Source organism: Pelophylax lessonae (genome assembly GCF_965119305.1).
Source record: "Pelophylax lessonae genome assembly, chromosome: 8".
In the NCBI taxonomy this organism is placed as follows: domain Eukaryota; kingdom Metazoa; phylum Chordata; class Amphibia; order Anura; family Ranidae; genus Pelophylax; species Pelophylax lessonae.
Window position 1 is genome coordinate 194,694,619 of NC_138775.1, and position 16,099 is coordinate 194,710,717.

Genomic DNA, 16,099 nt, shown 5'->3' on the forward strand with positions numbered 1-16,099 from the left:
GGGGTGCCAAGTTTAGAACCCTGAAGAGGATATTCAAGCAGGAACATTTAAAGCAGGGGTGGGGAACCTGCGGCCTGCGGGCCACATGTGGCCTGCAAAATCATTGCATCCGCCCCCCCTTTTCCCTGAGCCGTATGCCAGCGGAGCTGTCAGAACGGAGCCAATGTTTCCTTCATAGTCCCGGCTCCGTCCTGACAGTGTGAGTCACAGGCGGAGTGATATCGAATGCACTCCGCCTGCCTGTGAAGAGACAGCCGAAGACAGGAAGCATCGGCTTCATCCAGTGTGGCGCCGCTCTTCTCTGGTAAGCATTTCCCACCAGAAGCACACGCAGCGGCACACACAGCAGTACCCAGAACATTACCACCCAGAAGTACCAGCCTGAGCCAGCAGTACCCAGAGCATTACCACCCACCAGTACCATCCTGAGCCAGCAGTACCCAGAGCATTACCCCCCAGCAGTGCCAGCCTGAGCCAGTAGTACCCAGAGCCGTACCATCCTAAGCCAGCAGTACCCAGAGCATTACCACCCAGCAGTACCAGCCTGAGCCAGCAGTACCCAGAGCATTACCACCCAGCAGTACCATCCTGAGCCAGCAGTACCCACAGCATTAGCACCTAGCAGTACCAGACAGAGCCAGCAGTTCCCATAGCAGTACCAGCCTGAGCCAGCACTACCCACAGCAGTGCCATCCAGCAGTACCATCCTGAGCCAGCAGAACCCACAGCAGTGCCAAGCCAGCAGTACCATCCAGCAGTACCAGCCTAAGCCAGCAGTACCAGTCTGCAGTACCCATAGCACAGTACCAGCCAGCAGTACCAGCCTTAGCCAGCAGTACCAGCCTGAGCCAGCGGTACCAGCCAGCAGTACCAGCCTGAGCCAGCGGTACCAGCCAGCTGTTCCCACCAGCAGTTCTTATCAAAACTTACCACCGCAAAGAGTCGACTGCGCTCCAGACTGACCGACGCAAACCTGGAAAACCAACTGCGAGGGGCAACATCATCAGTACCAGCTAACATCACACACCTCATCAAAGAGACGCAGTTCCAGCCATCACATGATAGGGGTGAGTTAATTAAATGTTTGACCAAATAGAACCGGCTAATTTTTAGGTTGATAATTTTGTACGCCCCACGAATGATGTTATAAATATCCATATAGCCCTTGGCAGAAAAGTTTCCCCACCCCTGATTTAAAGCATCTTCACTTCAGTGACAGAGTGAAGCAGCTGCCTTGCCGCATTCTTCAGTTGGCTGTCCTCAAGACTGTGAATAATTAATAGTTGGAGTAGCCCACTCATCCCTTCTCCTATCCAAGTTCTCAAAAACATCCCCTGGACTGATCATTCCCCTAGGGGGCAGTGCTACACTTGTTTTTGATGTCTTGTCATGAAAGTGATTACTTAATTTGGTCCAGGAAAGATTTAACTATCATTTTTAGAGACAGTCTACCTTTTTTGGTATGTATGGTTCATTTTTTTTTTTTTATTCATTGTTTTTCCTGTTAAGCCATTTCCCTTTTACTATTAAGCAAAGTAAAATTATTTCCACATGTCATTTGGGAATATATCAGTAAAGTGATCAGAACTAGAGTAGCTTATCTTTTTTTTTTTTTTTTTTCCTTTTACAAAATGAACTGCTTTCTCTAATAAACACTTAAAAGGTACTCCCTCCCCGAACTGATCTATTGTTATTTTCTGGATAGCAGTGATTTGAGACTCCCACTAATTTCTTAAATCCTGTATGAATCCATCTGTAAAGTCTGCTCACCACTGTTTCAGTCTGTTCTTCTAGTTTGGCCTGTACAAAGTTTTTGGGGTCCTTGATAGCTGGTGCTGCGTTCTTTGATGTAAAATAATTAGGGAATACATCCGTAAAAATGATATCTTCCATTATAAAGCTTATTGTAAGTATGCATTGCACTACATGCTGTTCATACTCAGTCACTGAGATTCATTTCTGTATTCTGTAAAAAAAAGTGCCTGATCCTTCTGCTCTCTAGCACCACCTTCTGTTCATGCCCCCAATTCAGCTAGGGATTTTTCAGCTGTTGTGGCAACTCTGCACATGTTCGATTTTCACAAAGTTTCTATGCTGAGCATCTCGTCCCTATCACATCTTAGCAGTCTGTGACTGCAGTCACAAATGTGGGCGTATACACAGTGGTAAAGGACAGCCCACTCCCTCCCTTCTCCATGCCAACTAACCAGTTAAACACAATGAGGCAGGATATTCCATGTAGATTGATGGTGGCTTCAGCTCCCTCTTATTCTAAAACACGGGCTGGATGGGCGTGACACAGCCTATGACTGGCAGAAATCCACCCTCATGGTATTGCCAAAAATAGATTTGATTTCAAATGTATATTGGTATGACAATTTTTATAACAGTTTATTGATATTTTTACTCTATCCCATAATATTTTTATTTTTTTTTTCTCCTTGAAACATGTTACCAGCAGGAGAGGACTAAAAGCTCCTGCTTATGTTTCTCTTCGGACAGGCATGGAAAGAGCTGGGTCATGTGACAGCTCTATATCACATAGGAAAAGAACTTTGTGTGTTTTTTTTTTTTTTTTAATTGACATAATTACAGTGCCATCATCCATATACAGAAATAGAAGGGACAATGTAAATTAAGCAGTGTGTGTTTAGTATCGCGTTGACACACAAAGCTTATGTGGGTTTTCAACCCACCTCAACATTTCTCCTTGTGTCATTGTTGTTCTCACTAGCTCATTCTCTATTGAACGAACGTGTTTTCACAATGTGCAGCTAAACTGCAAAAAAAGCAATCTCAATCTATGACATAAGCAAGAAATATGGTCAAAATATTAAAAATGTAAACTGGTACAAGCTAACAGTACTTTTTTTTACAGCAAAGTTCATGTGAATCAGTGCATTTTTGGTGTATGCCAACAATAATTGTGCTGTTGTGGATACATAGTAGGGCAATGTGACTTGCAAATCTTTAAAAATAGTAGTTTTGGCACTTATTCTGTTTGAGAATCTGTTTTGGGCAGGACATTACAATTCTGCTGTAGGGCTGGTTCTAAGAGGGTTTAAAAATGCATTAATGATTCCATGCTATTTATTCCACCCTGCACATGTCATTAAATGATCTTCTCTCTATGAAATCTTTGCTTTTGCACGACATCCTACGCACTTCCAAATTTGAAAAGCTCTACCTCCTTTGAATCTATGAAAAACAATTTTCATAAAATTCTAAAAGTCTATACCCCTGTTCTTGGGGTTAAATAAAGTATAACCAATATCAAAGATACATTTAGAAAATGATATGAAATGATTTTTGACCAACTAATTGCAGCAACAGTTCGTGTTTTTTTTTTTTTGCTTAAAACATCAATCATAAAAATGGTTTTCTAAACACCCCCACTTTGTAAGTTTTAAAATCGTACTGTGAAATTGAGGCTTTTCAAAAACTACTAAGAAAAAACATTAGATGGGAAACCTGTCTGTAGTTGATTTGAAAAAAAAGAGTAATGTGCAGTGTTAGGAACGAGGGGGAAAAACAGAGGTTGTATTAAAAATTTCAGTAAAAGGGATCAATGGGTTTGATTACAAAAAATCCCAGCGGCTATTCTTAAACTTTAGGTAGCTAAATTTTGTCTCTTGGTATATTCAAAGGAGGTAGGAGACATGCTGACACTACACACCTGATTTATTTTCTTGTCACCTTATTTTTCATCTCTTTTCTGAAATTCTTTCTGAATTTTTCCTTTTTCATAGGAAAGTGCATCCTTGGCAGATAGATTGATCCAGGTATTGTCATTACATTTTATCCTCAGTAAAACTCAAACCCCAGATGGTACAGTATTGTTTTTTTGCTCTGGGGCGATGCATGCTCTATTTTTACATGCATCTAAGTAAATTTCCTTACCCCTCTAATTGTAAAATAGCGTAACAGTTTTAATATTTTAATTCAAAATCATGGTGAACTGCACGCTGCCCTAATCCAATGTTTCTAACCCCTCCATGCTCTTTTTAAATCATTTGAACAAAACTATTGGTCCAACTAATTAACATTTTTCTGAAATGATCATGAAAACTAACTGCATTGCATGAGTCAAGCTTGATCATTTTGCATGAACTAAAACCAAATTGGAATGACAAATCTCATCTTCATTATGCTTGCTCCATTTTTATTTGTTGAACAAGCTCCAATACCGCAGTCCAGAATAATTATGTAAGTTTAATTGTAAAAGCTTCTGAGGGGTTTAATACACAGCTGCTACTTGCACACAGAGAGGCAACCATTTTGTATTTTGACATTTTAATTATGCAAAAGTATTTTCTTTGGAACTGGAAACCTAACCTAGGTTTTAGGACATCTAATGCATCTGGGAACTGCTACGGACTCTGAATATATTTGCTTTTTTTTTTTTATTATGAACAGTGCATTACTTTTTTGATGTTGCATAACCCTACCTCCCAAAATCCCGTTACTGCTGTTAGTAGACAATAGACATTCAATATTTTATGCCCTTTTTTAGTTGTCTACACATTCCAGTCTTGCATTTGTCCCAAAGACACAAATAATAATTGTAACTTGGCAAAGACTGGCCTCGCACTTCTTAGTGCCTTCCCTAATCAGTCATATTTTTGTAGTCAATTGTTTAAGAAGCGTTGGGCATCCAAGTATGGGATGGTTCACTAAGCTCTTTCATGATGCTGCACTATTCAAAGGGAGTATAGATGGCAGTTTTCATGAGGCATTTAGGAGTCCTTAAAAAAAAAAAAAAAAAAGCAAGGATCCAAAACAATCTATTTCGGAACATTTGCAGTTTGTGCGGTCTGGAATAGACCGTGGAATTTATGATTATCTGCAAAATACCCTATTTCTCTTTCGTTCACTGACAGTTTCTATTCTTTAGACTATTGGGGTTTATGCTGTCTCGATTCAGGAGTAGGACTAGGTGGAAACCTTTTTGGTTATGCCCCTGGGGCAGTTCCAGAGGGTATACCATCACTTCCTGCTGTAGGGGTAGGAGAAGAAAAGCAGCGCCACCTCAGTGTAGATTAAAAGGTTATTTATTACATAAAAACAAAGTAGTAAATCACACAGAGGAAATAGTTGATCAGCAAATGGTGATGGTTCATCTGCAACACTGTAGGGATGTTAGGGAAGTACAGTGTGGCGACCGTGGTCCTGGCTGTGCCGGTGGGGTCTGACACTTCCTGTGTTTCTGGCAGCGTTCAGTATCCAGGCTTACATCCACTATTGGTGGCTCCTTTTCTGCGCCTCGCCTGTTGGAGTTTCTTCAACTAGGAGTAGACCAGCGTTTGGCTCTGGGCACCATCAAGGGCCAGATATCCGCTTTGGCTATTTTTTTTCCGAAGGCCACTGGCGGCGAAGTACTTGGTTCATGCTTTTGTGCAGGGAGTTTGCAATCTGGCTCCTCTGGTGCAATCTCAATTTGGTACTGTCAGTGCTTCAAAAGCCTCCTTTAGAAAATATTTGAGAACTTCCTCTGCTCACTCTGTCGCAGAAAGTGGCTTTCTTTGGTAGCTATTCCTTCCGCACGTCATGTGTCGGAGTTGGCCACGTTGTCCTGTCGGTCGCCTTACCTGGGGATTCATAGGGGCAAAGTGGTGTTGCGACCCTATCAGGCATTCCTTCCTAAGGCTGTCTCGGGGTTTCATTGGAATGAAGCTATTGTGTTACCGCCCCTATGTCCTAAGCCGAAACATCCTAAGGAAATTGCCTTACATTCCATAGATGTGGTAAGGGTGATTCTGGCGGTGTCTGAACTGATTAGAAAATCGGATTCTTGGTTTGCTCTTACGGATGGACATCGTAAGGGGCAGGCCGTATCTGCTGAGACCATTTTCAAGTAGATCATTCCGATCGTGGTACAGGCCTAATCCATTAAAAAGGTCAGGTTCCTCCTTTCCCTGTTTAAAGCACATTCTATAAAGGTGCTTAGTGCTTCCTGGGCCTTCCATCAGGCGTCAGTGGTTCAGGTGTGCAAAGCGGCTACGTGGTCGTCTGTACACACATTTACAAAGTTTTAGAAGGTGGATGTACTTGCATCTTTGGTTGCAGACGCTTCTGCTTCTTGAGGGTGTCATTTTTTTTTTCCTGATGGTGAGCACCAGTTGTTACTGGTTTAGCTCCTGTTACCTGGATGGCTATGTTTAGCCTTGTTGGGAATTCTGCGTGTTTTTTCCCACCCCTCATATTGACGCTGCTTTGGGACATCCCAATGGTCTAAAGACTTGAAGCTGTGTCTGTCAGTGAACGAAAGAACTGGATTTTTTTCTTACAGTAAAATCCTTTTCTCTGAGGTTCACTGATGGACATAGCACCCGCCCCTCCGTTGGGGTTGAGTTATATGTTCTTCTGACACTGCTTGTTTTCAAACTGGAGTCCTACAGCAGGAAGTGATGGTATACACTCTGGAACTGCCCCAGGGGCGTAACCAAAAAGGTTTCCGCCTAGTCCTTCTCCTGAAGAGAGACAGCATAAAGCCCAATGGTCTAAAGACTTGAAGATGCGTCCGTGAACCTTAGAGAAAAGGATTTTTACCGTAAGACAAAAATCCAGTTTTATCCCAGGCAATAGCCTTTAAATTGTCCTGCAAAATGGTTGCCCCACTGTGTGTGCTAACATATGCACTTTAGGCGTATGCTTTGCTGTGAGTTAATTGTTTGCACATGCCCTCAGAAAGCTATTTTTTATTTTCCTCTGGATTGCTTTAAAACCTTAAAATTATGTCCAAAGGGACAAGTGACAAGGGCCCAGGAGGCAGAGGAAAACTACCTCATAAAACGGGAATTGGCCACCATGAAACAGCAGAATGATGAGTCCAGCAGTAAGCTGGAGCAGGCTCACCATACCATCGACGATCTGCTGCAACAACGGCAATTGGTAAGAAGCCTGGCTGCACTTTAACTCACTTGTATTCTTTCTGCAGACCTTGGTGATGATTTAATGTATGGTGTTGAAAATGATCTTTCTCCACTGACTATGTAATAAATGCTGTGCTCCATGTGAATTTTGTGTTGCATTTTCAGGGCTGGTTCTAATATTGCGTCTGCAGTTATATTTAGTTAGGTAAGTTGAAAATGAGAGGTTGAACTCTCCGGAGTCATGCAAAATGGGACCCAGGCTTCCATGACTTATTTTAGTTTGTGAAACCTATTCAGATTTGGTCACTTGTGCTTTGTGTTTTTAAGGCACCCCATTCATTTTGAATGGGCTGCTGATGGCCAGAGTAAGCAAGAAAGGCCAGTATTTTCATATGATGCAGCACAGTACTATACACAGTAATGCTTTACCATGAATTGCCATACAGGCCCACCACTGCTGTATTTTGGCTTGCCAATATTAAAGGACATTCTCTAATGGTGTTAGGAAGTCAGGGTGTCCTGCAGCAGAAATTCAGAGGAGTTTGTCATGAGAGTTCTGCAGAAATAGAATTGCAAACGAAGTGTGAGTAGGCCATAGCAAGAACAAGGCTTAACTAATAGAATGCTATGCATGATCCTATTCAGGAATACATGGCAGATCCTCCTCAAACCGTCCTCCATCTCTGTGCCTTTAAAAAAAACAAATTCAAATTTTCAAAACCCAAAAAGAGCATTGCAACAATGGCAAGCATTTTATCCTATAAATTCTAATGAAATCTTTTACATTATCTGCTACTTTTAAGCTATGCAGCGCTTCATCTGGTGGTGGTGTTGGTACCTTTTTTGAGAAGATTTTTCATCCCGGTTTCTCTGCTTGGTGGTTCTGTATCCGCTTGTTACCAACCACACTGGTGGAGCTCATGATCACTGCTTGTAATTTTTTTGGTCCTTTCTAATTTTCTAGTTAAAGCGGGAGTAAACTCCCATGCATAATTTGTACCTCGAAGTACTGTAAATATCTACTAAACGTGCGCTGTTTAGGAGATGTTTACTGTACATGCTGCCGATTACGTCCCCGGCGCATGCGCTCTGAAAAAACGGCTACCTAGACCGTTCTTTGAGTGCTGTGCAGTAAACGGTAGCTCCTGTGTGCATGTGTCATCGTTGCTCCGGCCTCTCACACAGCCGGAGTCCATAAACCTGGAAGACTGGTGAAGATGGAAGCCTTATCAGCGGTGACAGCTCGCTGCTTGGCTTCGTTCTAAGGTAAGTTTCACATAATGTGCTCGTATGCAATGCATGCTAGCACATTATGGCTTTACCTTTCAGGTTCCAGGAAAAGGTAAAAAAAAGTGATTTACTACTGCTTTATGAAACAAATGGGAAGTGTTTTTACTCAGTGAAATGTTCAGTTTCCTCTGCTCTGTAGCCTGCACTCTGTGTGACGCTGTGGATGGAGTTATAGGAATCCTTCTACATATGTTGGAAGTCTTGTGTTTTGTGGCACTCCTTCCTTAAAATGGTGCAACACTACAAGGTTTATGAAGGAATTATAAAATCTTATTTGACTCTGTCCCCAAGACCGCTTCAGTACGCCTTAAAAATGCTGAAAGTACAGAATCTGTTGATCCTATCTAAAATGCAGTCAATCACTTTCTGAAGTGTGTTGACATTGCTGCGTCTTTTTGCTGAACTTTATTTGGGGTGGGACTTTTAAGGTGCCAAACAGAAGTTGCAGATTGCCTTCAGAAGTTAATTAAGATGATGTATGAGGTTTTTGAAAAAAAAAAAAAAATCCATACTCGCCTCTATGCTTCAGCATAGCTGTGATGCTTCAGCTTTCTGCCCCCTGCCACCCCTCCTATCCACCTCCTGCTGTGACGAGGCTCCTGTGTATGAAGAGGGGGGAAGGGGTCGGTAAATGAGTAATTTACCATCCTGTTCTTTGTCTTAAGGAATAGTCTGTGATCCGTGCCGATCACTGACTGTTCATTCATAACTGAGGCATAGTAAACTGTTTACTATGCTTAGGTTTGTGAATGAACAGGAAGCTCTCTACAGAGCTATTCTTGTCCATTCATTCTCTGCACAAAAGGAGATTGAGGGCTGTGTCCTCAATCTCCTTTCTCTGTCAGAGGTTAGACATCAGAGGTCTTTTTAGACCTCTGATATTTCACCAAAGTCAACCCCCCCCACCCCCCAAAGGAGCTCCTAAAATGTTTTTTAAATAAAAGGGTACGGTGCGAATGGACACAGAGTGCAGCTCTGGAGTGAGCCTGCTCAAGTTCTCCCCTAGCAGGAGACTTGCTATTGGGGGCACTCAGCAGGGGGAGGAGCCAGGACAATCGGCGGGGGACCCAAAAAGAAGCAGATCGAGAAAAGAGTAAACTTTGTATGTAGCCTTTCGGGACCTGATGAACTCTGCCTTTTGTATTCAGTGTTATGCAACGAGAAGGGCCCATAGGGGGTTTCATGTGACTAGAACTAGCATTGTCATAGGTAACTCTTAAAGTAACATTAAGCTCTGGTTAAAAAAAATCTATTCAAAAATTTATTCCTAACTATATATAAAAAAAAAGTACTTGTGTAGTAACAAAGCCACTTGTACCTTGCTTGCTCGTGAGATGAACTAGGAGCTCTGGGATGTATAGTGTGCACGGAATGTGCACTACTCTTTAATTAAAGGGAAGTGTGGGAGAAAAGGAGAGTTTCAGGAGCTCATGGAGGGAGATAAGCACAGTGAGAAACAATTTAATGAAAGATGGATTACAGGGCTATTTAGTAGGTGCGTATGGATGATTTTGAAGAATAAGGATATCATTTAGTGTCCCTTTAATGCTACAAAAGGGCTATATAGCTGGAGAGGTGACATTGCTACAAATGAGGTTTTCTAAAGAAATTTCTTGATGGTTGAACATTACTTCCCCTATTATAGTATTGCATGTACTGTGCAAATCTCCCTTTTTTTTAAAAAAAAAAAAACAGGCTGCTTTTAGGCGGTTACAATTTTGGACCATTCTGGTGGAAAATGATTGGCCAAAGAATGACTGCATCCTATGAAATGCAGTCACTGTTCACAATATTCAGGTAGCTGCAGGTCCAGCCAGTAGTCAGCAGTGAACATTCCTCCATCCTTGCGGTTTATCATGGATGGAAAAATCCGCCTATTTACTTGTGTTCAGCCTATGGCATGAATGAGCGAAATCTAGCTGTGTATGTTGTGGTGGAAATTAATGGGATTTGGAGCATAGAAATTCGCTCGGTGCGCTGAAAACTTTGCTGTGCTGAAAAGCGCACTTGTGAATATTCATATGCGCCAAGTGCCATTAATCCCTCATACTGAAAATACAATGTACAGCTCTTTTGTATAAAGAAATCCTAGCACGCTCGCCGACAGACCGGAAAATAGCTGTGTCAGTCGATGTCAATAGACGCAGTCCTCTATAGCACAGGACTAGTTTGTTTATGCTCAGACAAAAAGGGGTTTACAGGAGGGAGGGGGGGTCAACACAACCAATCCACAGATATGTATATTTTCAAAAGTACAATAGAAATGGGAGTGTCTGTAAATTAACCAACTGAACTGTGTGCAGGAGTCTCCAGCTGTGAAACTATTGCTAAAATGGCTACCAAACACTTATACAATGGAACTAGCATGGATTCTCGTTAACGCGGCCATGCCAGTACATTCGCATGCACTCCTGTCATAACCTGTTAGAGTGAATCCTATATAATATAGTACATAAAGTATTTTATAGTGATTATGCGGTTGTTCCAGTAAATAAGACTATATCTGCAAAAGAAAATGGCAGCAGTATTTCAATCATGCGGGTCAAGCATAACAGAAAGCTATCAGCCATTATTCCAGCAAAAGGGCAGATAATTGTCAAAATGATAATTCCAAATCACAAACCTATCTTCACTAGTGAATACCAGGGCCCTGGCTGGCAGATATACATTTGTGCAGTGGAGTTCGCATCGCACTGCCACAGAACAGGACCAGCGGTAGCCACTCAGAGCACCCGCCGGTAGGGATGATCAGGCGAGTAATATGCAGTCTCCATTTTACCGGTCTTTCCTCAATGCCGGTTGAAGCCATATTCGCTGTGCTTAACGATTTACCGGTAAACCGGCATTGGGGGACATAATGGCAATCTTTAACACATTTTATGCAATCTTAGTATATGGTCACTTTGTCAGTGTTGGGTCCATTTTTTTTTTTTTTTTGCCCAACTCCATGCACAAAAAAAAGTATGCACTCAAAGCGAGCTTTAAACAATATTAAATTATCTCACATGTCTCTTGTAATTTATAAAATGGTCACAAGGAATTATGCAGGTAGCAGAGTTTCAAGTTAGGTGAATATTAGGCAAAATTAATAGGGTATGTTGCACAACCAAAGATTAAGATGGATATCGCAATGATACTGGAGTAAGAGTCAGAGGGCTAGCTATCCATCTACCTCATATTTTATTAAATGTTTTAGCTCTTTTCCGAGTCTCAAATGTGAGTTTTTATACGATTACTGATTAATTTCAACCACAGGGATCTTGTGGGGTGCTGAGGTCCCTTCCATGATAAAATGGATTCCTTTGCATAGAAATATAAGATACGTAGTAGTCTCTTAGCATGAGAGGAGACATGCAGGTCACCAGATACCCAGGCAATTCTTGGGATTTACAATGTTTTGCAGAGGAGATATAGCAACCTATAGCTATCCAAAAGTCCTGAACCATGGGCAGGTCCAGAAACAATGTAAGAAGTCAGCAGTTTGCCAACAGCCTCTGAAACAATCAGCAGAGGTGAGGAACGCCATTATATATAGCTTGACCGGTAAGATGCGAGGGGGGAAAGGCCTCCCACACGATCCCTGTTATGGGATTGTTAAGGATCCCATAACAACACTCAACTGAGGTTATGAATGTCCCGTGGCCTCTCCACAAACTGGCTTGGGGGGGAATTGTATGAAACCCGGAAAGGCTCTCTGTGTAATGAAAGAGATGTCCTTATTCAGGATTGAAGTCAACTCCAGAAAAAAAAAAGGCACAAAATGGTAGTGACCCATGAGGCACTCCAGGAGATGGGTCATAGAAAATTGCATAGGAGGTAGGCCTAAAACCAGACACTGTAGGGTAATGCCTAGCAGGGCACGGGTAAGGAACAGCAGCCATAACAGGGAAAGTAGCTAGAATATGAAAAGTGTTCACAGATAAGGTAGCCTCTGTACGCAGATAGGGAAATCTCAGGATCTTCAGCAAAGAGTCGGAGATATTCCAAGTATCGACAGCCAGGATCAGTTGCATCTGTGCCAGGATCAGTTGCATCTGTGCCTAAGAGCAGCTTCAAAACAATCATTCAGCCAAGCCATAGCTTTTTTTGGGCTTGTGTAAAAATGAGCTTTGCCATCATGGATGATACGTAACTTGGCAGGAAAAAGCATAGCATATTGTAGGCCCTCCATACATAGACTGTCCTTCACAGCCATGAAAGGAGGTTCTTTGGTTTTGTAGAACGTAGAATGGCCACCTTGTCTTGGAAATTTAAGGATCTGCGCAGTGAGAGACCGCAGAGGGGCTCCTGAGGGAGGATGGCGTGGAAGGTGTGTGCATTCAATGACCAAGGTGGATGAAAGTGCATCATTGCCAAGAACATCTTTCAGCCAAGAATAGAGGAACCGTTCAGGGAGAGAGCTTTTTGAACGCACATGGAATCCCGCAAAGCAAAGGTTCCTTCGGGAATGTTTTTCCTAGTCATCTAATTTGGTTCAAAGGTGTACCTGTGGCAGTGCGCATCATGGCAGATAAGGGGTGCACTGCATCCTCTAAAGAGCGAATATATTTCTCAGCCGCCCCAGTTCTATCACGCAGGTTCTGTACATCCTGCTTCATTAGGGAGAAATCAATGTGGATGGTTTGTTTGGGCAGTGAGAGAGGCTTTATAGGCCTGTATAGCAATCATGATGTGTGCCAGTGTGGGTTCAGCCTGGGGAGGATCAGTAGCATAGCTATTTCTCACACAGGGAATGGAGCTCTGAGGGTGCTGGAGAGTCTGCTTGGGTAAAGAAGGCAGCAGGGAATGAGTCACTCACCCAAGATGTGGAGTCCTGTGCAGAGGATGGTGAAGGCGGCCGTGTATCTGAAGGTAAGGCTGAGGCCTTTGCGCCATCTTGTCGACGGAACAGAGCGAGTTCTGCCACGGATGGAGGTGCGAACGGCCTGTATTTTTACCTTCATGTCGGTCCAGTGGGATGCCCACGGCTGTGGGGGAGGACACTGTGCCATTTGGCAGGAGAAAGGCTACAGGAGGACGGCCGGATCAAAGGTTCGGAGATGGAGTCGCGGAGTCTATGCAGCCACTCGTTCTGCCATTAAGCCACGCCCCCAGTAAATTAATTATTTTCAAGATTACCATATGTTGTGTTGCCTGTAAAGCCTCAAAAGAAAAAAAGATTGTTCTGTAAATTGAGAAAATGTAGCAGGTTGGTTTTCATTTTGGAAAAGGTTTAAAGTCTGCCAACAGCCAAAGAGCATTTGTAGTAATCTAAATATCCACTCCATTATTTTAATTTTGCAGGAATTACTTTAATGTGACTTGTCTGGATTTTTTCACTCTCAGAGCAAATGTGTCGAGCCCAAAGACTATCCCATCTCCTGCCCGAGCAAAGTGCTGATGTCTAAAATAAAATATGTAACATAGGTGGTGCGAGGACTACATGAATGGAAACTAAAGTTTTTTTAAGCATTTATTAAGCCCTTGCTCTCTACCAGGTTCCCAGAGTGTCGGTTCTCAGCCCTTGGCTCCATCAGAATATTGGTTGTCCTCCCTGGGGTTCTTCCAACCTAATGCTTGGATGACATTTCTGTTCTGGAACAGAGATAATGCATGTAAATAACATTGACCACACACATACCCCTTTCCTGGATGGATATGGCCGCCTATTAATGGATGATCTAGAATGGAGTTTTAGCATTTTACAAATGTACGTTCTTGATGGGTGTTTTGTTGCAGTAGAGATCTTCCAATGAAATTGTTTTTTTTTCACAGCATAAATGTCATCCTCGCTATTCTGAAGAGTTTGTGCTGCAACTGGAAAAGGAATTGGTTCAAGCAAGACTTAAAGAAGCTGAATCTCACTGTGCTATGAAAGAAATGCAAGACAAAATTTTGGAGATTGAGAAGGTGATTCCTATTCAAATATTGATAATTAATGGATCTTGCTTCCCACTGCAGTAACTAAAGCTAATGTTTGAGTGGATCTGTTTCACAGTATATTGGGGAAGGAGGGGAACGCTGACAGTGGCAAGGCTATGAGTGACCTAAAATTCCCAGCCATTGTCGAGCACCTCCTGAGCTGGAGCTGCAGGATCACGTGACCGAACTAGGTGGATAAAAAGTACACACACTTTTTTGGCAGGAGGAGGGGGAGGGAACATTTTTAGGAATGATTAGATTTAGGCATTTCTTCCACTTTAAAAAAAAAAAAATGGACAAGATGATGGCAATTAAACCCATCACAGAAGAAATGTGGAGGCTGCAGTTGCTGACCTCCTTCAAAAATACTACCTGGCTCTCTTCTGGACAACTAGACATTCCAGATCAGTGACCAGAACAAGTATGCAGATCAGAGAAGTTAGAGAAAAGAAATGTTCTTTTGTAGGCTTGTTCAGGGTAAACACATTAAGGTTGGGGAAGGAAGGTCAGCATGACATCCAGGCTTATAGTTATCAGAAGGAGAGTCAGCAATGGGTGCTTCAGTGTTTTAAAGTAGTGGGCGGGCAATAGGTAGTTTACAAACCATAAGTAGAAACAAAGGTAATCTTCGATGCAGGTCACAGTAAGGCACATGTACACGGGACGTTTTAAAAAGTCCTTTGAACGCTGGAATTTAACAGCTATGTAAAGGATGTTTAAAACGTCCGTTGTGTCGTGTTTGCAGCCGCGTTTAGCGGCATTTAGCGGGCGTTTGCGCTCAGATCCATTTTTAGAGGTCAAAAAATCATTCCCCTTTAAACAGTAAAAACGCAAGCGCTAAACGCAGGTGATCGAGTTCGGTCGCGTTTTGCGTTAGAAATGCTAGTAAACACACGTTCTGAACATCCTGAACGCAAATAATTGCTTTCCAAAAAACGACACTGAACTCAACAGCCTCTAAATGACTGTAAACCACTCTGTGTACATGGACAGATAAGATCACATAGAGGAGGGTTCAGGGGCTTCTGAAAAAAACGCCCAACTGCTCAGCAGTGTACATGAGGCCTTAGGCTCCATGTACACGGGACGTTGTAAATGGCCGTTTAGGAGCATTTGGGTGTTTTTTCAGAAGCCCCTGAACCCACCTACATGTTATCTTATCTGTCCATGTACACGGAGTCGTTTACAGTTATTTGCAGGCAGTTGAGTTCAGGGACGTTTTTTGGAAAGCAATTATTTGCGTTCGAACGTGTGTTTCCCGGCGTTTCAAACGCAAAAACGCGACCGGACGCGATGACCCGCGTTTGGCGTTCGCGTTTTTCCATTTTAAAGGGGAATCATTTTTTTGACCTCTAGGAACGGTTCTAAACGCAAATGCCCACTATACGCGGATGCAAACGCGACCTAACGGACGTTTCAAGCGTCCTAAAAATTCCAGCATTCAAAGGGACTTTTAACAACGTCCCGTGTACATGGAGCCTTAAGCCCCGTACACACTTACCGATCGTCGGCCTAACGATCAGCCATCTTTTGTCCGAGGGCTGTCTTGTCTGTTGAAAAGTGCAAAAGACTGCACACGAATTTTGTCGGCCAACAACAGCCGACTGCAGAAGTGATGTCATGTGATGGTTAACTTTCCTTGTCTTTTTTCTTTTCTGAGCATGCCCAGTCTTGCAAATCTGCTGTATGTCGGCCGAAATCTGTACTGACTGGCGAACAATTGGCCGTTCTGGTGTCGGCATACAAAAATTTTAATGCTTGCACGACAGATTCTGTTCGGCCGAAAGTGCGCTGTCGGAAGCATCATACTAACAAGCCGAAAATCGGCCGATCGTTCGGCCGAACATTTTCGGCCGACAATCGGTACGTGTGTACGGGCCTTTAGTGACAATGTTTTTCTTGCAAGTTCAGCAGGTTTTTTCTATACTTAAAATGTTTTAAGCTTGAGGGCTGTAAGCTGCAGTATTTTTTTTTGTTCTCGGGTTTAGATACCCTTTAAATGACTGTTAGCGTTTACAAAAACGGGAGAGCATATT

General features: G+C 42.7%; 1 protein-coding gene across 3 annotated transcripts in view; it reads left to right on the forward strand.

Moving 5' to 3' along the window:
• EVI5 (ecotropic viral integration site 5) overlaps positions 1–16,099 on the forward strand; it is a 340,313-nt gene that overhangs the window by 188,738 nt on the left and 135,476 nt on the right. For 2 of the 3 annotated variants that reach the window (XM_082265052.1, XM_082265054.1), the window contains exons 12-14: positions 3,750–3,782; positions 6,745–6,891; positions 13,917–14,051. In XM_082265052.1, coding sequence (XP_082121178.1) covers positions 3,750–3,782; positions 6,745–6,891; positions 13,917–14,051 — 315 coding nt within the window. The remainder of the gene's footprint in view (positions 1–3,749; positions 3,783–6,744; positions 6,892–13,916; positions 14,052–16,099) is intronic. The other variant, XM_082265053.1, reaches the window with a different exon arrangement.